Source organism: Littorina saxatilis, linkage group LG7 (assembly GCF_037325665.1).
Source record: "Littorina saxatilis isolate snail1 linkage group LG7, US_GU_Lsax_2.0, whole genome shotgun sequence".
NCBI lineage: Eukaryota > Metazoa > Mollusca > Gastropoda > Littorinimorpha > Littorinidae > Littorina > Littorina saxatilis.
Genome location: NC_090251.1, coordinates 23,799,291 through 23,821,189, shown reverse-complemented (window position 1 = coordinate 23,821,189; position 21,899 = coordinate 23,799,291). Strand labels below are relative to the sequence as shown.

At 40.1% G+C, this 21,899-nt stretch overlaps 1 protein-coding gene and 2 non-coding genes across 3 annotated transcripts; 2 read left to right on the top strand and 1 right to left on the bottom strand.

Annotated features, from left to right (window-relative positions):
* Positions 1-4,930: 4,930 nt before the first annotated feature.
* Positions 4,931-13,531, bottom strand: LOC138970972 (di-N-acetylchitobiase-like). Its single transcript, XM_070343560.1, has 7 exons — positions 12,948-13,531; positions 12,310-12,454; positions 10,753-10,964; positions 10,395-10,566; positions 9,468-9,565; positions 7,631-7,795; positions 4,931-5,981 (listed from the first exon to the last, which is right to left on the bottom strand). Exons 1-7 carry the CDS (start codon positions 13,065-13,067, stop codon positions 5,772-5,774), a joined length of 1,122 nt encoding a protein of 373 aa, XP_070199661.1. The 5' UTR covers positions 13,068-13,531; the 3' UTR covers positions 4,931-5,771.
* Positions 13,532-13,930: 399 nt separating this feature from the next.
* On the top strand, positions 13,931-14,002 carry Trnaq-uug (transfer RNA glutamine (anticodon UUG)). Its single transcript has one exon. It is a non-coding gene; the product is annotated as a tRNA-Gln (tRNA).
* Positions 14,003-15,122: 1,120 nt separating this feature from the next.
* Positions 15,123-15,194, top strand: Trnah-gug (transfer RNA histidin (anticodon GUG)). Its single transcript has one exon. It is a non-coding gene; the product is annotated as a tRNA-His (tRNA).
* The last annotated feature ends 6,705 nt before the right edge of the window (positions 15,195-21,899 follow it).

Here is a 21,899-nt window from a genome sequence, read left to right as displayed (position 1 = left end):
TTTTTGGTGCTGTCAGTAGCAGACTACACCTATGTGCTTTTGGCAACATGGCAAACAAACCTGCCATCAATCAAGAAGATCTATAAAAAAAAACACCTATATGCATCAAAATTGATGTCTCCCAACACCCCCACTGGCCTTTTGAACAAGGTTCAGTTAGATGTCCGGTTTTATTTTTTTAGACGGGGCCTGGAAAACTTTGAAAAAATGACCAAAAACACCTTCGAAGTGAAGATGGATCAAACAACAGGGAAACAATACGTAATCAAACGGTTTGATGAACTTACCAAGAATCACAGAGCTGGAGACGAAGAACTTGTGACTGGAGTCATGCCAGAGACTGGGGACAGCAGCTGTCCAGTCAGTGTACAGCTACAAGTACCTGTCTCTGCTAAATCCAAAGTGTGAGCATCTTTGGCAATTCTCTGTCAACACGTTCCATGGAGATGACGAAACATGGTATGACAACAGACCCATGGGCGTCCACACTATGAAGAAGTGCAGATATAGATCTACACAAACCACATCGTGCGAGCGACGGGTGCAACACTACGGCGCAGACAAGAACTTCAGTCCAATTCAATTGACATTATCAGTGTCACCGGTCACAAAACTGTTAGATCTAACTCCCTGCAACCGTACCAAAAAGCATCCACCGCCAAAAAACTAGAGATGGCAGCTGCTATGTCGTCCAAGCTCACAGAGAATAGGCAGTTGGCACTGCTCCCAAGTCATACTTCGCGGGGATAACCAGCCAAAACTTCGACGGGAAGCAGAATCGAACGGGGTCGTCTCGTTGCATCGGCGACTGTCACAAGCCAGCAGACGATCCGACAGGACGTGGAACTCAGCAACGACGAGGTAGCAGCTCTTTTCGATCCGGAATACGAACCTGCCATGCCTCCAACGAGACCAAATCCGCCAATGTTCCATCACTGTGACCTCTCGCATGCAACGATCAACATTCAATTCCACCGACATTTAACCGCATTCAACTGCGCATGCGCAACACAAATGTGCAACATTTGAGATGGCTCTTCCCAGAACTGTCCGTTCCAATTTCGGACTTTCAGTTTGTTAGCATTTTCGAGTCTGTGTTCTGGTTTTTTGTTGTTGTTGAGTGTTTTTATGATACTATGCACAGAAAAGAAGGGACACGTTGTGAATTAAACTTTTTGGGAAAGATTACTTGAAAGCTGAAAGTGTGCTGGATGTTTGTTTTGTTTGCTCTGTTTACCTTGTAACCAACCAAGCCAAAATGGCGACACTTTACTTGCAGGGTCGCTTCGGGTATTATGTTTGTTACCACGCACGGATAATAAAACCGTTATTACTAATATGCTGACTGTTAGCAAATGATAACAAGACATGTCTCGAAAACGCTATCAAAATTCGCCTAAAGGCTCATTTTGATATCTTTTTTCTCGACATGTCTTGTTATCATTTGCTAACAGTCAGCATATTAGAAATAACTCATATTGTAGTATGAATTGTCACTTTTGTGGTAGCTTATAACTTTAAATCAGCTGGTTGGATCTGCTCCCGCTTTTTGTTTTGCTTTTTGTTTCTTTTCATACGTAAAATGAATTGGCTGTGACACATTTTCAAATGAAGGGATGTGACATATAAATTGTGTTTTTTTTATGTCATTATTCCTGTATCCAGACAGGAAAAATATTAAAGGTAGTATGCTCCTTATGTTATGCGATAAAGATGCAGGTTTTCACAAACTGATAATGGTTGTGATGTTAGCTAGGCAAATAGTACCCACACTTTCTTCTCAATCTTGGTCTTTTTTTCTTCTTTATACATTTAGTCAAAACTTGACTAAATGTTTTAACATAGAGGGGGAATTGAGACGAGGGTCGTGGTGTATGTGTGTGTGTCTGTGTGTGTGTAGAGCAATTCAGAGAAAACTACTGGACCGATCTTTATTACATTTTACGTGAGAGTTCCTGGGTATGATATCCCCAGACGTTTTTTTCATTTTTTGGATAAATGTCTTTGATGACGTCATATTCGGCTTTTTGTAAAAGTTGAGGCGGCACTGTCACACCCTCATTTTTCAATAAAATTGATTGAAATTTTGGCCAAGCAATCTTCGACGAAGGCCGGACTTTGGTATTGCATTTCAGCTTGGAGGCTTACAAATTAATTAATGACTTTGGTCATTAAAAAACCTTAAAATTGTAATTAAAATTATTTTTTTATAAAATGATCCAAAATTACGTTGATCTTATTCTTCATCATGTTCTGATTCCAAAAACATATACATATGTTACATTCGGATTAAAAACAAGCTCTGAAAATTAAAAATATAAAAACTATGATTAAAATAAAATTTCCAAAATCGATTTAAAAACAAATTCATCTTATTCCTTGTCGGTTCCTGATTCCATTAACATATAGATATATGTTTGGATTAAAAACACGCTCAGAAAGTTCAAACAAAGAGAGGTACAGAAAAGCGTGCTATGCAGCACAGCGCAACCACTACCGCGTTAAACAGGCTCGCCAATTTCACTGCATTTTGCATGAGCGGCGGACTACGATCATTGTGAAAAAATGCAGTGCGTTCAGTTTCATTCTGTGAGTTCCACAGCTTGACTAAATGTAGTAATTTCGCCTTACGTGACTTGTTTCTTTCTTTAATGTACAGAATATGTGCTATTTCTTTCTCAATTTTTGCTTGTACATGTATTTGTGTTCAACTCCTAATTTGTTTGTACCTTTTTAAAGGCATAAACTGCTAACATTGATAGAACATGTAAACATTAAAAAAACTTCTCTCTGGAAAATTCAGCATTTAAACAGCACCTGTCTTCATCTATGCTAGAGATAGTTTATTCATAAGAGTACACAAACTACTTGAGTATTCACAGACTGATATGCACACAGGTGTTTTTGTATGCTCTCTCTCTCACACACACACACACACACACACACACACATATATGTACAGCAACACTGGCAAGCACACACTCAGAGAACTTTGCTGGGCATAAAACCTTTGTATGCATACTGTACACGTTAGGTTGTAGCAACTTATGAACCTAAATTCTCTTTTTATATTCTTCAAATAAAACGTTGACATGTGTTCTCAACGAAAAGGTCACTGTTTTAGTGGTTGTAATTGTCGGTGTCACACTTTTTGCTAATGATGATCAACTGTGGTGTTATTTGTGAGCATTGTTTTCCCCACATGCACAACAACACTGATAAAATTAGTCATTTTCAGTCTTTATCACTTGATCTTGTTGGGTATTACATATTATTTTTATTTGTGTGCTTATATGTCTAGTTCGCTTTGGGTGTGGGAAGTCATATTTGGGTGGAGCAGTTACATAACCAGTTCGATGAAAAGGGTGAAAACTTTACATTTTGAATTTGAGTTGTGCACATGAAGAGAACAGGTCACATTTATCTGGGTTTGTTTTTTTCCCTGTGCTGATGACAGTCCAGCAAATGTCTCATACCTGAGATTGGTTACCCGGTTTGTGTTGCTGCCATCCATTTGGAGAGGAAATGTAGTAAGATGCAAAACTTTTTTTCATAGAACTTAAATGTGTAAGCCTTGTTCACTAAAAATTTTCCCGCAGTGGGGCACTGCGGTTATGAAATTAAAAGCCCCTCCTGTTTTTGGAACCGCAGGAGCTTTCTAGTTTGCTGTTAGGTAGATTTTTGGTTCCTCTTTCCTGTCATGCTCTCTTTTTCTTCATGAATTCTTTTCTTTTTTCTGCCTTCTTGCTCATTCACCTGTATTTTTTCCAAAAATCTCTTCTCTTGCCGCTTGTCTCGCGATTCATGTATAGTTTAATCTGTTAGTGTTCTGATGTAAGTCCAGCAGTAGATAGGTTAAGCCTATTTTAACATACTGGAAACTGGTAATCTTCCAGTAGGTATTAATTTAGTTTTACTAAAGCCTGCTGGGACACAAGTAATGGGTTAGTGCATTTGTAAACAGGAATCGCTTGACAAGTGGCCCCCTTCATCCCCCCCTTCCTCGTCCAGATATGGCTCTGCGTAGTCGGCTGGACGTTAAGCAACAAATAAACAAACAAACAAACAAACTAAAAATTTAAAACAACTTAAAAAAAAAGTACTCCAAAAACACAGACAAAATATAAAATATTATTTGTGAACTGCTTTTTTTCCAGTCAGCTTGTTTCCTAAATTGTAATAATCAAATTAGTGCATGTTTTAAGAGAAGGCTGTATTGAAAAAAACACTTGCTTCAAGGTTTGTAAAGGAAGGTGAAGTTCACATTTCTGAAAAAATTGCAAGAGAACACGCAGTAACGCTTTCCTAGAGTTTGGGTACACACTATGAAGAAAAACGTAATGTGTAAACGGAGGTTTGAGGTGTATTATTCATGCAACATGATTTAATGCTATTATTTTTGCTTTTATATGTATTAGCAAGAATTACCGTAGTATTATTGTTGCAAGCCCCTGGAGCAAAATTTTGATTGGTGCTTTTGTGAACAAGAAACAATTGACAAGTGGCTCTATCCCATCTCCCCCGTCGCGATATAACCTTCGTGGTTGAAAACGACGTTAAACACCAAATAAGGATAGAGAATTATAGTGTAACCTGATGCATGAAAATATATCATCTCTGCTGAAAAGACACCTCCTCACATGTTTGCTCAAGGAAGAGTTTTATTCTTTATTCTCAGTGTGTGGAAGCAAATCATGTCCTAATTTAAATAGCATTGTTTTTTAACATTTAATTTTTCTGTAAGTCGCCTGAAATTGAAGTTGCTTTTTCAAGTAGTTTGCTGTAGCATTTGTACATAATGCTGGATATATATATACACGTGGAAAAATTAAAAATATGAACAAAACTGATGTCTTAATGAGTGCATATTTCTTCTTTTCCTAATGCATGCATGAATACATTCATCCACAAAGCAAAGAGGAACAACCAATTTTAGGCAGAATTTCTGTTTATTTAAAATATTTTCTTTGCAAAATGTGTAAAAACTAAAATACGTCAAGATTTAATGACATGAGCACACAAACCGCGAAGGCTACATTCCAGAAACTGACTCAGATAGTTTTATTTATTGCGTACACTTAGGAATGTTCCCAGCTTTAGCAAGGTGCCAGCATCTAAAACAATCTATCAAAGCCAAGTTAATAGCAAGTCCATCTTTGCTCTGTGATCATTGACAAATATATAATATAAACATAGCAGACTTATGTCAGATAATGTACCAACGTAGTTCGTTTGACTTGTGTTTCACGTAATTCTTATAACAAGTCGTACAATGCCTAGAATTACTTTGAAGTATCATGACGTGTTAAAGTAGACAGATTTTCCATACGATGAAGTTGAAATACTTCCCTCACAACCAGAACAAATAATGTGTTTTATTTCCTGAAAATAAGGCTGCCACACTCACTCTTCCAGACACGTTTATTTTGTTGCTCATGACATATCCCACACACTTGAGGCTTCCTTTAGGAGTAGGACGTACTAACAGATCTTTGACATTAGCAAACCCACTACATGTATCACACACACTCAGGCAGCTGTTTTTGGTTAACAAGCACATATATTCTCTCTCTCTCTCTCTCTCTCTCTCTCTCTCTCTCTCTCTCTCTCTCTCTCTCTCTCTCTCTCTCTCTCTCTCTCTCTCTCTCTCTCTCTCTCTCTCTCTCTCTCTCTCTCTCTCTCTCTCTCTCTCTCTCTCTCTCTCTCTTTCTCTCTCTCTCTCTCTCTCTCTAACACACACACCCACAATACAAGTACACTTTAAAGTTCCATCATTTCCATGAATGTCTTGGGTAGGTTGGAAAAGCATCAAACATCTTTTGGGTTTGCTCTGCAGCATAGGGTGCATCCGAATAGTCCAGGCAATCGATGTTCCATGTGCCAACACCTCGAAGTCCAAAGCTTTGGGCAGCAGAGTATTTCACTTTCAGACTTTCAGGATCATCATATCGAACTTGGTTCATCTGTCCTGTGGTAGTATCCTGCAGGAACAAAGTAGATTGACATAACCAATAAAAACAATAAGTAAACTTAAAAAAAGAGTATACCTGGAAAAAATAACCAAGACAAGACTAAGTACAATAACCTTGTCCATGTTGTAAGGATCTGTCTGACGCCACTGCAGTACAGTGGTAGCCCATGTTGTAAGGATCTGTCTGACGCCACTGCAGTACAGTGGTAGCCCATGTTGTAAGGATCTGTCTGACGCCACTGCAGTACAGTGGTAGCCCATGTTGTAAGGATCTGTCTGACGCCACTGCAGTACAGTGGTAGCCCATGTTGTAAGGATCTGTCTGACGCCACTGCAGTACAGTGGTAGCCCATGTTGTAAGGATCTGTCTGACGCCACTGCAGTACAGTGGTAGCCCATGTTGTAAGGATCTGTCTGACGCCACTGCAGTACAGTGGTAGCCCATGTTGTAAGGATCTGTCTGACGCCACTGCAGTACAGTGGTAGCCCATGTTGAGGCCTTCTCATTCTTATTCTAGCATTTTCCTCATCATACAAAACAATACCTATACAGAGGCTAAGTTAAAACAAAGAATACAATCTCCATACTTCAGACTTTCACCATCATGTTTTATGCTGCATATCGTCAGTGGCCTTCGAAGACCTCGTATCTTCAAAATCATAGTTCTGAGATAATGAGTGTTTTAAAAATCAAATTCCTCTTCACCAGATCAAAACGTGTAGATACGAGGTTTTCACTTTTTTGTTTTGAACTTTTTTGTTTTGAATTTAAGGAACAATTACGAGGATTTTCAACAGACTCGCAGGGATTCAAACAGACAATACGAGGTTTTCCCGCTAATGTCGCTAACGGCAATACGAGGTTTTTAAAATCAGGGGAAAAAGACCTTTGCAAAATAGATAGAGTTACAAGCTTTTCAGATGATAGGAAAACAAGAAGAGCAAACGCTCGATCGAGTCACTTTCGCAGTTCTGAATATTATATGAGGCATCAGATGGACAGGAAGAAATTGCTATTCACAACACAATGAGTCACGTTCACATAAAATTTGAGCCCGGTCACTTTTATAGTTTCCGAGAAAAGCCCAACGTTAAGTTGTGTGTTGCCGAACAGAAAAGGCTAGTTATCTCCCTTGTTTTTCTGATAACGTTCGTAAAAGGCTACAGATGTAAATACTTTGATGTAAAGAATAATCCTACAAAGTTTCAATCACATCCGATGAACTTTGTCAAAGATATAAAATGTCTAATTTTTCCTTTGACGCTGACCTGTGACCTTGAAAAAGGTCAAAGGTCAACGAAACCATCGTTAAAGTGTAGAGGTCATTGGAGGTCACGACTAAACAAAATATGAGCCCGATCGCTTTGATAGTTTCCGAGAAAAGTCCAACGTTAAGGTGGTGTCTACGGCCGGCCGGCATAGAGTCACATTTTCTCAAGTGACTCAAAATTCAAGGGACGGAACCATGCAAAAATCCGAAAATCGGGAAAATGTAAGTTACGAGGTCTTCGAAGGCCACTGACGATATGTTGTGCTGTATGCTGCACAACATTAATGATGAGAGATATTTCACCAGTGGAAGATTTAATTGTTGCAAGGTACATTATAGACTTCTCTCCCAATGACCAGCAATCCCCCATAGATAATTTTTATACTACCTTGTAGTTGAAGAAAGGTGATCGAGCGGCTTCATCCCAGTGGCGCCCCCCCGAGGAATGGTTTACGAGCAAAGGGTAGATAACTCTGTAGTCAATCTGATGGCCTGCTGCGTCACTGCAGCCCACCCCACGGAACGGCACATGTTTTATGCTGCATACATTGTCCTGCACACAAAGTCATGAGAGTTTTGTTTGCACATGTTTTGTACTGCATACTTTATCCTGCACAAATCAGAATAAGAGTTTTGTTTGCACATGTTTTATGCTGCATAATTTATCCGGCATAAAGTCATCATGACAAATTAGTTTGCACATTGTTTATGCTGCATACTTTATCCTACATAAAGTCATCATGAGAAATTAGTTTGCACATGTTTTATGCTGCATAATTTATCCGGCATAAAGTCATCATGACAAATTAGTTTGCACATTGTTTATGCTGCATACTTTATCCTACATAAAGTCATCATGAGAAATTAGTTTGCACATGTTTTATGCTGCATAATTTATCCTGCACAGAAGTCACCACAACAGTGGGGGGTTTTCTGCACATGTTTTCTGCTGCATACCTTATCCTGCACCGAAGTTATCACTGTTACAGTGTATATGACAACCCAATAAGAAGTTGAACTTCTGGAACAAGTAAAACCATTATGCATCAAATGTTATCTCAATATTGTAATTCCAACATTTCAACCTTATATTTTGTACTATCTCTATCGAAATAGAGACTTTAAAAAGATGTTGTTGTTGTATAAAACATATAAAATAAAATTGTTGTTGTTGTGCACTACAAAGGAGAAAGAACAGACCCAGTAAAATTCATTTAATTCATAATTTGGTCCCGCGCTCAAACCTGTGAAATTTAATGATAATAAAGATACTTCTGCAATTAGAACCCTCTCTGAAGTAATTAATTAGATCTGAAATATTTTAAAGAACATTGTGGTCTTATTTTAGCATCAATGAAAATAATAATCATCTCAAAATAATCACAGATCATTAAGATGCAAGTTGCTCCAAAAGACAAAGAACGAAGGGGAACTACTCTGTGCAAAGCCCCTGCATCCATGGTCTGGCATCTTGGCTACAGTGGAGTGAAATGAGTGGAATCTGAGAAAATCAATAAAATGTTGCCAGGCTATGCTAGCAGCTGTAGGCAAGGGAGGTAACTGCTGCTAAACAATACTTCTCCACCTGCCCCTGATTATCATACTCAAGGACTGAGGTAGGAGATGGCTGAACAGGTATAGTTTGTGCACTATTTTAGTTTTCTTGTCTCTTTCCTGTGAACTGGTCATGTTTCTCTGAGCAAAAAGCTGGAATTAGAATTCTGAAGATGAAAAAAAATATCAGAATTAAAATTTTTAGCAAGAAACTTTTGACAAGTTTGATTCTATGTCACTACATAAACAGTGGAAACAATGAAGAAAATGCAGCATATGACGGGTAACCAAACACATACAATCACAGGTGAAGTTCAAACAAAAATAAAACATAAGAAAGCAGAAATGTTGTACAAATGCAAACATTTACAAAAATAGTCATGTATACAAAAAGTAAACTAATTACATGTAACATAAATAATTTCATAAAACAGGTACTAGACAAAGGTATGACTATTACCGATCAGAGGGTCTTGTAGGCAAAGTTTCTGTGTGAAAATGATCATAAATACTGTCAAAACTGCTGTACAAATACTCTCTCTCATGCACTCTCTCTCCCTTAATGTACCTCCCTCCCGCCAACACACACACATGACTGTAATCACACAAATGCCTGAAAGCACACACAAACAATCACAAACAATCACACACACACACACACACACACTGACCTGGGACAGTGAGAGACAGGGGTAGGCATAACCATACCATGGTACACCCAACACAAGTTGGTCTGGCTTAATTCCAAGATTCAGGTAACCATCCAGTCCTTCCAAAAACAAACAGCAACAGCAACAAAAACAGGTAAGCACACGAGTAAGACTGAGTTAACTCAACATAAGCCAGTAGGTTTAAAGGTGTAAACAAGCTAGTTATCACTACAGTGCAACCCCGCTTTTGAAGACCCCCCAATTTAAGACTTCTTGCTTTTCAAGACCCTCCTTTCTCAGACGTTCTGTTCATAACTTCTGCAAATTTTAAGACTTCCTCCCTTTGAAGACCTTGTTTGTTTGTTTGCTTAATACCCAGCCGACCACGAAGGGCCATATCAGGGCAGTGCTGCTTTGACATATAACGTGCGCCACACACAAGACAGAAGTCGCAGCACAGGCTTCATGTCTCACCCAGTCACATTATTCTGACACCGGACCAACCAGTCCTAGCACTAACCCCATAATGCCAGACGCCAGGCGGAGCAGCCACTAGATTGCCAATTTTAAAGTCTTAGGTATGACCCGGCCGGGGTTCGAACCCACGACCTCCCGATCACGGGGCGGACGCCTTACCACTAGGCCAACCGTGCCAGTCTTTGAAGACCTGATTTTCTCAGATGTTTTAAGGTTGTAAAAGGGGGTTTCGACTGTATACAACAACAAAAACTTTAAAAAAAGAGAAAAAAAGATGAACAGACAGATACTTTTATTCAAAGTTTGGGACAACCTCTTCAATATATAATTTTTATATTGACACCTCAAAGCAAAATGCATCCTTTGATCTTGTAAACCTATAACAACACAGAACAGTTAACATCATCAATTCTGCTGAGTTCTAAATAAGTCCAATACAGCAGTTGTGTTTGGTCTGAACAATGATCTTACCTTGCATGGTTTTGTTGTAGGGGGAGTTTGCCAAAGCAATACAGTCTCCAAATATCTGACTCTGTTCATCATAGGCCATGACAAACAAGAAATCTGTGTTATCCGCCAACCCCTTGTTGTCATAGCAACGCAAGTCGATGCAGTTGGGACTCCATGCCACGTCTACCGACACCTTTAAAAAAATAAACCAAGTAAATTTACACATCAAATTAAGGCTTCACTGTCAGAGTTTTCTTTGTAAATACACAGGTAAACCTCCACTTTAAAAAACCCATAAAGAGTATACACGCAGATACAGACACACAAACACACACCAGAGAAAAAAACATAAACAGAAAACTAAAAAAATGTTTCCCACCTGATAGTGTGCATTAGACTGCTTGAAGGCCAAGTATGCTTCTCTCACAAGAGCAGTATATGCCTCCCTGACGTCACTCTCATTTTTGAGGATGGGTTCTTCAAAGTCGATGTTGATGCCATCATAGTAATTGTCCCTGACAAGCGACAACTGCTTCTTAACCCACTGTGTGCGAAGCGCTGGGTTGGTCAAATCTGAAACCTTGTAATTAGCTGGAAAATAAAGGAAATCATCATGATGTATGATCATTGGCAGTTTTCGTCAAAACTTCTCAGATCAGACAGAAAAATTAAAACTCTTTGTAAGTTTTCCAATATCTATTGTTGCTTTCAAACCTCATATTCAAACCTAAAAAAATACCATCTGTCTGTCTTCTTGTGGGTTTGACTGCTGTCACTTTTTAAATGTTCTAGCAAAACCCTGTTAAACTACAAACATATGTGCACGTCCATAAAAAAGACCTGTTTTCAATCAGATATTCCAAAGACAAAAATTGGAAGGTTCTCGAGCATCTATTTCATCACAACACATTGACAATTGGGTGGGGTCCACTGCATGAAGTCAGTTAGTGTGCTTTGCGTACATTAAAGAAGGAAATGAAACCAAGTGAGATCGGAACATTTTCTGCGTTTGTTGCCGATCATTGATATTTTTGAAAGATCTATTGCTCAATTAATTTATCAAAGTTATAATCCAGCATACAAAATAATGTTGTTGCTGTAAAGTGTGCCCGTTAGTACTTTACACAATTTATTCTCCCTGAAGCGTTTATGGAAACAAAAGTAACTTACGACAAGGCTTTTTTCAATTCCATCTTAATCTGAAATAACTATAAGTGTTATATTATTTTCTGTGTTTTTATTGGAAAAATGTGTCCTAACCTAAAATCATGTGCCCCAACAAATGATCTTTGGTGTTTCTAACAAAAACACCAGTGCATAGAAGTGAGAAGCTTTATTATGTCCCACTTTCAAGCACCATTTTGAGGCCATGCTTTGATAAACAAAAATATTAAAACAATTCACAAACAAAACTTTTGTTGCAAACACATTTTATTTCATCAGACAACGTTGTCATATGTCGCATAAAACCATCAACTGAGTCCTAGGTTTTGTGAGAGCAAGTTTACAGACCAGCAAAGTTAGTCACACTGATTTTGTAACTGTTACCCAGTATCATGGACGTGCACATATTACAATAAAAATCAGCACCTTTCCGCATAGTTTCCCTCTTACAATAAAATGCAATAGCAACCTCCCAGAGAGCAAGAAATGTGTCACTTTTCTTTTTTATATTTTTATTTAGAGTTTTGATTTGTCTTTTACATATACTATAAAAAAAAAACCCCATTATTTAGTCGTTGCTTTTGTTTTTTAACACAAACACACCAAATATGTTAAGCAAAGAGATTTCTCACGAACCATTGAATCGAGATCCCTTACCACATGGCTATACCTGCCCTCAGGCAATTTTTCACTCACACAGTGACACACACACACTTAACTCTCTCTCTCTTGCATACACACATACTGTACAGACATTGTACCACCCACTGACCTATTACAATGACTCTTGCGTCATGCTTATGTGCGAGACACATGAGGTCGGCACTGATGTAGCCAACAGACACCACTGAGGTGACTTTCTGCCAGTCAAACTTGTGCCATGATGATGACTTGTTTTGCAGGGAAAACACATAGATCTGTGGAAGAAAAGAAAAATTCACACTTTAAACATACATGTGTAGAATATTCCTTGTTATGGCCAAATCAATTATATTGTTTGTTTTCAATGACAAGGCCAAAATTTAGAGTTGGTAGGTCGGTTACCCTTTTTCTAGGGCCCCACCAACAACAAACATAAATAAACAGGATGTATTCATTTTGTGAAGATTAACATCTTAAACACTAATCTTAAGACAAACTTTTCACTTCTCTGCCAACATATATTACATTTATTTCATTGCGAGTACCCCCTAATTCTTCTCTCATTCTCAGTATGCTATACTATTTTTTTTAAACAGGGATAAGATTTCGAAATTCCTGTGTTGATAACATTAACAGAACGGCTGAATCTGACGCACCAGTATGAAATGCAATGGCATTGTAATGTATTACCATAGACCTATTAAATATAGGTCCCTGGTATTACTTTAAAATCACTTATCACATCCATGTATATTTTCAGCTTCTTACCTCTTTGCGAGTCGTGTCAGTTATAGTGTTGCAAAGAGACGGGTCACTGCATGGACAGGCACAGTTAGCAACTTGCAAAGCGAGTGTGAAGAAGAAAATGATACAAAGCACACTATTCATTTTGAAGTTGCGTCCATATGCAGTCTGGGGTGGATTATCCAAAACTGTTGGGCACACGAAGTGTCAGCTGTATCTTCTCCTACCACGATGCAAAATAACCATACACCAGTGTCACACACGATGGACTTTTAAAGGACTTCCGTCGTTGAAAAAAAATTCCGGATGTAAATTAAATGTTTTCGGTGGGCTTTCACGTTCAGACTTCAGTCTCTTGCTGTTGTTTTTCCTGAATTTAGTTTCAGTATTTGTGCAAACATTTTAACAGTCGCCTACCAAAAAAAACGTCGTAATTTCACAAGTCTTAGTTTCCTTCACCGTCCAAGCTATTAAGTAAGTCCTCTAAATCTGATGCTATTAATGTGAAAACAAGAAACAAAACGTGAGATGTACCGTACCGGCCGTACGTGTTTCTATGCCAAACACACGAGGACTAACAGAAGAGTTATCCTCCCAGCGAAGCACCTGTCACGTGCTTCTGTTTGGTCAGCTGACTAAGTTGACCTTCAACCTGAAGATGGAGGGGAGATAATCTGATTATTGAACCCTTTCTCCAAGTACTGAAAATCTTGTACTACAAAGACTTCGTCGGCATATTCTCATCATTGTCCGCCCTCTCCACCCCAGAGCCCAGAAAAAAATTCTAACTGCTCTTGAAAGTGAAAATAAAAGAACATCTTTAACAGGCCATGGTTAATATTTTCTTCAATAAAGATGATGCCGGTTATGTCATCGTAATCTTAATTTGCAAAGGAGAAACTTATAACAACAAGATGACGGACTTAAAATTTTACCAATGTAACAAGAGTTCCCCAACGTTGTGGGCTCAACATTAAGAGAGTGAGAATGAGCATTCTGAGGCAACTGGTCCTATGGTGTAATGGTTAGCACTCTGGACTTTGAATCCAGCGATCCGAGTTCAAATCTCGGTAGGACCTGCACATGTTTTTGTATTTTGTAATCATTTATATTTTATCTTTTTGCAACTTTATGAGGAAACAGGATCGTGAAACTGCTATCGGAGCCGTTTTGTTTATTATTTCTCTATTGTCAGCGTATACTGTTTATTCGCTACAACGACTTGCACTCTCCTTTTTTGTGAGTTTTATACTCTTGCATTTCATAAAACAGTTCTGTGCAGAACGCCCCCTCCTCCCCATTCCATGTTGCAGTGGCACTCGGATGTGAAACCCTAGAAAGTAGGCGCACCAAGACCCAACTCACAATGCTCCACAAAATCATCAACAACCTGGTAGATATCCCCCCAGACCCCTAGTCTCTGTGTTGGGTAAGTGATGGCCGGGGAATTTCAGAATTTCAGAATATTTTCGTCACGTCGTCAATTGCTGACTTTTAGTGACTAGCGCTCTTTAAGGAGGACAAAGACGGAGAAAAAAAATAAAAAGTAACTGAGGATAGAAAAGAGACTTAAGCATAAAAGGAGTAGTCAAACCGGCGAAACAAAACAATCACTGAAGGAGGAACTGAATATAACTGAGACCCTACTCTAACTTCGAAATAAAATAAGGAGTAGGGAGGAGTTAGAATGAGAGTTTGGAGAGCTCCCCTCTGAAAGATACCAGAGAGGGAGCCTCAGCAGCAGCTGCCGGGAGGGAATTCCACACGGGGATGGTACGCGGGAAGAAGCTGTAGGCTATTTGAAATAGTTTGTACGGGCGGAAATTTGGCGAAGTTTAAGGCGGTTGTGGTTGGATCGAGTTCTGCCAGTGCCAGGGGTGAGGTATAGTCTCATCTCTGTGTTACCCACACACCCTTCCCTCACTCAGTGATCAGTCATTTTCAGGCCTCTCAGTCGGACGGACTCAGTTTAACAAATATTGACGGTCAAATCATGTTTTTACATCTGATGCGAATTTAATTAAACGAAGAAAACAAATACCCGTCACTGTATGTATGTCACTGCGACAGCTGTCATGAAAACGACAACGTGAGTTGCATAGAATGAGCCAATGAAAAGTATGGATGTGGAGCAATGTCAGTCAGTGCAGATTATGGGCTGTGCAAAATTGTTTCTTAATTTCTCGCTTTGGATCAGGAGCCGTGATAGTCTAGTGGTTAGGACCTCGCGTTGTGGCCGCGATAACCCAGGTTCGAATCCTGGTCACGGCATATATTTTTCTCTCCATTTTTTGTAAAACATGTACTGTTGCATTGTTGGTCCATTCGTTACCATTACTGTATAATTATATCTTCTTTTTTTTAAGAACCTCAACGGCCGTACAACAAAACCTTACCAGCTATTGTGTTTTCAGCGTAGCAATAGGTTCCGATATTTAGACGACAAGATAGAACCATCTTTTACATTGGAAACATACCTACTCAAAAAAAAATACAGCCTGCTTGCTTCCAGCGCACAATGAGAATTGTTAGCTGAATTAGCTGAATCACTTCTGTCTGTTGACAGCCTGCCGCCGGGGCGTCACTGTGTAACAAATTTAATTCAGTAGACGGCTAATTTCTCGTTCTGCACATGAAGTAGTCAGTATCCAAGTGGAGGGAACGATGCTGTTACTGTATGTTCTTTGCAACACCGTCTTCGAGTGGCATCATGGATTGACATTTTGGTCTTGCAATTTTTGACTAAGTACGGACAATGGGATTGCATTTTAGCGTGGAAGCTTGACTGAAAAATGTAGGCTCTCTTATTACTTAGTTTGCTCGTTAACATCATCAAACTTCTATTTACAAATAAAATGTCAATACGAGATTAAAAAATCAAGGGTTAACCCTTGTAGGCACGGTTCACCCCGTATATTCAAGGCTGTACATGTACTGATGATATTCAAGGCTGTACCGAGCGTGCGCCGCCGTAACGCCACGCGATTGTTGGCTTGGGTGTGTTGATACTGTATCGTTTCCAACGTTCGGAGGTATCACACAGTTTTGACTGCTTCCTTTATTACACCCCCGGTATAGGGGTGTGTATAGGTTTCACTCGATGTGTTTGTTTGTTTGTTTGTTTGTTTGTTTGTTTGTGTTCGCATATAGATCTCAAGAATGAACGGACCGATCGTCACCAAACTTGGTGAACAGGTTCTATACATTCATGAGACGGTCCTTACAAAAATTGGGACCAGTCAAACACACGGTTAGGGAGTTATTGGTGGATTAAGATTAAGAGTGACATATTAATGGTCAAAGGGAAATAACCTTCTCAGTTGGTGGCAGTGAGAATGGTTATTTCCCTTTGACCAACGGGGGTGTTTTTCCTACCTCGACGTACCCTTTCGCAATGGACCCTGTGTTTACGCGAATAAACATTCTGACTTCTGACTTCTGACTTCTGTGTTTACGCGAATAAACATTCTGACTTCTGACTTCTGACTTCTGACTTCTGTGTTTACGCGAATAAACATTCTGACTTCTGACTTCTGACTTCTGTGTTTACGCGAATAAACATTCTGACTTCTGACTTCTGACTTCTGTGTTTACGCGAATAAACATTCTGACTTCTGACTTCTGACTTCTGTGTTTACGCGAATAAACATTCTGACTTCTGACTTCTGACTTCTGACTTCTGTGTTTACGCGAATAAACATTCTGACTTCTGACTTCTGACTTCTGACTTTGAAATAACCATTCTCACTCACTCACTGCCACCAACTGAGAAGGTTATTTCCCTTTGACGGGGGTGTTTTTCCTACCTCGGAGGAATTTCTTGTTTTTGAATGTTTGCACAACATAGAATGCTTTCAATGGTGATATTTCACATATCAACGCAGGACACATTAATGAACATAATAGTTTGGCTTGTCAGTCCATTTATCGATGAAGAGGCGTGTAGCCGGATGGGATGAAAATGAGAAAATATGCTTGAGTGAGGACAGATCTACAGCAAATCGGTTCGTATGTTCTTTTACGTGTATATTTCTCGTTTAAAACCATACATGTACTAGGTACAAACCGTACTCATTCCCACAACCATAAATTTATGCTGTACGTGTTTTCAAAGTGACACAATGTCATTTTGCTTTGAATGGGGGACACTGCAGGGGCGGATCACATTATTTTTTAAAAAAAATTAAAAAAAGGGGGGGGGGGCAAATTTCTTTTTGGGGGCCCGGTAGCGCAGGTGGTAGAGCAATGGACTTGTGATCGAAAGGTCGCAGGTTCGAATCCGGGCCAGGACACGGGTCAACTTTATGTGCAGACCCAGAGACGGTACGAGATTCCACTGTGACTGATGTATGCAGCAATAATTCCAATGAAATGTATTGAATAAACTTGTTTAAACCAACTTTATGTGCAGACCCAGAGATGGTACGAGTCAATCTCCCACCCCCGTGTCACCACAGTGGCACGTAAAATACCTCAGTCATTCTGCCAAAAGTGCAGATGGCTGATACCACCCAAACACGCATACGCAGTCGGGTTAAAACCGTTGTATGTGTCTGTGTGTTTGTGTGTATGTGTGTGTGTGGTGTGGTCAGTGTGGTGTGCGTGTGCGCACACACACGGATGCACTGCAAATACTTGAGTGACAACATAATTATCATTATTATTATCATTCTCCTCATTATTATTAATCAAAATACATCAACATGTCAAAGTCCATAAAAGCGCGCTCATATGCATTTGACTTGTGCTCCATTTGACAATGACTTTTTACATTTAGTCAAGTTTTGACTAAATGTTTTAACATAGAGGGGAATCGAGATGAGGCGGGTAGTGACGGTGTGTGTGTGTGTGTGTGTGTGTGTGTGTGTGTGTGTGTGTGTGTGCGCACGCGTGCATGAGTCTGTACTCGTGTGTGTGTAAGTGTGTGTGTGGGCATAAGTGTATGTGTGTGCGTGTATGTGTGTTTGTTTGTAAAGGTGTGTATGTCCGTCTGTTCATTTGTGCGTATGGGTGTGTGTTTTGTGTGTATGAAGTTTTTGTGAGAGTGAGTGAGTGAGTGTGTGTATGTGTGTGTGTGTGTGTGTGTGCGTGGGTGTGTGTGTATGTGTGTGTGTATGTATGTGTGTGTGTGTGTGTGTGTGTGTGTGTGTGTGTTTGAGAGAGAGAGAGAGTGTGTGTGTGTGAATGTGTGTATGCATGAGTTTGTGTGTATGTTTGTGTGTGTATGAGTGTGTATATGTGTTTGTTTGTAAAGGTGTGTGTGTCCGACTGTCTATGTGCGTGTTTGTTTGTTTGTTTAACGCCCAGCCGACCACGAAGGGCCATATCAGGGCGGTGCTGCTTTGACATATAACGTGCGCCACACACAAGACAGAAGTCGCAGCACAGGCTTCATGTCTCACCCAGTCACATTATTCTGACACCGGACCAACCAGTCCTAGCACTAACCCCATAATGCCAGACGCCAGGCGGAGCAGCCACTAGATTGCCAATTTTAAAGTCTTAGGTATGACCCGGCCGGGGTTCGAACCCACGACCTCCCGATCACGGGGCGGACGCCTTACCACTAGGCCAACCGTGCCGGTCTAAGTGCGTATAAGTGTGTGTTTCGTGTGTATAAGATTTGTGTGAGTCAATGTGTGTGTGTGTGTGTGTGTGTGTGTGTGCGTATGTACAGTGTGTGTGTGTGTGTGTGTGTGTGTGCCAGGCTGTTTGTATAAGAGAGAAAGAGTGAGAGAAAGAGTGAGAGAGAGTGGGTGGGTGTGTGTGTGTGCGTAAGTGCGTGTGCGTAAGTGTATATGTGTGTGTATGTGTGTTTGTTTGTAAAGGTGTTTATGTCCGTCTGTCTATATGTGCGTATGGGGGTGTGTTTTGTGTGTATGAAGTGTGTGTATGACGGTGTGTGTGTGTGTGTGCGTGCGCACGCGTGCCTGAGTCTGTACTCGTGTGTGTGTAAGTGTGTGTGGGGGCATAAGTGTATGTGTGTGCGTGTGTATGTGTGTGTGTTTGTTTGTAAAGAGAGTGGGTGGGTGTGTGTATGTGCGTGTGCGTAAGTGTATATGTGTGTGTATGTGTGTTTGTTTGTAAAGGTGTGTATGTCCGTCTGTCCATTTGTGCGTATGGGTGTGTGTTTTGTGTGTGAGAGAGTGAGTGAGTGCGTGTGAGTGAGTGTGTATGTATGTACGTGTGTAACTTGGGGCGTGCGTGTGTGTGTGTGTGTGTGTGTGCGTGTGTGTGTGTGTGTGTGTGTGTGTGTGTGTGTGTGTGTGTGTGTGTGTGTGTGTAAGAAAGACTGAGAGAGAGGGAGAACGAGTGTGTGTGTGTGAATGTGTGTGTGCATGAGTTTGTGTGTATGTTTGTGTGTGTATGAGTGTGTATATGTGTTTGTTTGTAAAGGTGTGTGTGTCCGTCTGTCTATGTGCGTATTTGTTTGTTTGTTTGCTTAACGCCCAGCCGACCAGATATAACGTGCGCCACACACAAGGCAGAAGTCGCAGCACAGGCTTCATGTCTCACCCAGTCACATTATTCTGACACCGGACCAATCAGTCCTAGAATACACTAACCCCATAATGCCAGACGCCAGGCGGAGCAGCCACTAGATTGCCAATTTTAAAGTCTTAGGTATGACCCGGCCTGGGTTCTAACCCACGACCTCCCGATCACGGGGCGGACGCCTTACCACTAGGCCAACCGTGTATGTGCGTATGAGTGTGTGTTTTGTGTGTATGAGATTTGTGTGAGTCAATGTGTGAGTGTGTGTGTATGTGTGGGTGTGTGCGTGCGTACTTGCGTGCGTATGTACATGTGTGTGTGTGTGTGTGTGTGGGTGTGTGTGGGTGTGTGTGTGTGTGGGTGTCTATTTGTATAAGAGAGAAAGAAAGAGAGAGAGAGAGAGTGTGTGTGTGGGTGTGTGTTTGTGCGTGTGCGTAAGTGTATGTGTGTGTGTGTGTGTGTTTGTTTGTAAAGGTGTGTATGTGCGTATGGGGGTGTGTTTTGTGTGTATGAAGTGTGTGTGAGAGAGTGAGTGAGTGCGTGTGAGTGAGTGTGTATGTGTGTACGTGTGTAACTTTGGGTATGTGTGTGTGTGTGTTCGTGTGTGTGTGTGTGTGTGTGTGTTCGTGTGTGTGTGTTTGTTTGAGAGAGAGAGAGAGTGACAGAGAGAGAGAGTGACAGAGAGAGAGAGAGAGAGAGAGAGAGAGAGAGAGAGAGGTTTGTCTTTCGCTGGGGTATGCAGTGCCTTAGCGTTGCACATCTACTTAATTGATATGACATGCACCCAAGAACACACTTTGTATAATAGAGACGTGGACTAGCAAATGCTTAGTGCCCTTTGTGATTTTGGCGGCTCAGCGTGTACAAATACCCTAAATATAAATCAATTCAAAGCTATGGTTCCAAACCACACGACTATATACGACACGCATAACGTGCAATGCTACAGCTTTAATTACATTTTAAAACAATTCTGAAAGCTGCAACATGCAAGTAATGCGTGTCGTAGCCTTATGTTTTCGAACTACATAACTTTGAATGGATCAATGTCCGTCATGTTTACACACACAGCCACTCAAATCACAAGGTGCACTACGCATAAACCAGTCCACGTCTGTAGAACACGAAGTATGTGATTGGGTGCATATATTACTTCAATAAAACAGCTTTGAATTCAAGGTTTGGGTTTCTTTTCGTATTTTCCTTCTTTGTTGTGCGGTGTTGGTCAGGTAAACAGAACTTGAGCACCCTCTGTAGCCCGAAAAACTCACATGACTCTGATGGGATTCGAACCCACGACCTCCCTGCCCACATTGCGATGCGCTAACCACAGCGCTACGGGGGCCGGTTTGGGATTTTAGCAGCAACCTTTTTCAAGATGTCTTTAGATACGGGCACTGTGAGCTATATTTTCAATGATCCCTTTAGTGCAGTAAAAACACACTTTGAAATGATCGTTTAATTGCAATAAAGCGGTAGATAAAGACACACTAGTTATGTGGCGTTCAAGTACCTTAAAATGCTAAGAACCCTAGTAATGTTTTGGACACAAATGTCGTGTGTGTGTGTATGTATGTGTGTGTGTGTGTGTGTGTGTGTGTGTGTGTGTGTGTGTGTGTGTGTGTGTGTGTGTGTGTGTGTTTGGTAGTTGCTTTTTTAAGTGTTGTTACATTCAGTCACGTAGGCCTAATGACTGAATGTCTTGACGTTGGCGGAGAGCAAGGTTTGGTCTCTCTGGCCTTTGGACTTTTCAAGAAAATGTTCAATACTCAAGTGCATGGTTTAAAAAGAAAGTAAAAAGAAGCTTGTATGACCAGTATAGCCATAGATGGTTTACAGAAATTGGAACACAAAATATGTTTTGGAAATATCAAATGTTTAAAGATATTTTTGCAGGTGAAGACTATGTCACACAACTGCCATATCAGCAATGATGAAGTTTAGAACATTAAACAACAATTTGCCTGTACAGAAAGAACGTTATCTTAACATCCCGAGGTCAGAAAGAACTTGCACCAAATGTGTATCACAAGACATAGGTGATGAATTCCATTATTTATTTGTCTGTGATTTTTTTCAAAGAAGAAAGAGCTGAGTTGTTACCACCTTACTATTGGAAAAAACCTAATGCACTTAAATTTAAAAAGTTGTTTGCTACTAAGAAAAAGAAATTGCTAAAGAATATTTTGGACTTTATTAATAGAATTTGTAACAGCTTTTCATAAATTTTTAATTTTTGTATTTACTATATTAGCATATATCATGATTGTATTGATTGTATTTATTGTTCAAAATGCCCCCATGGGTTATGGACCAATAAAACTTGAACTTGAACTTGAACTTGATGTATGTGTGTATGTATGTGTGTATGTGTGTGACAAACATTTCTCATAAAGACGGATTTTCGTGAAAATTGAGACATACATTCTTAATGGCATTTTCTAAAGGCTTTTTTCTCCGATTTTTGATGGGGCTGTTTGA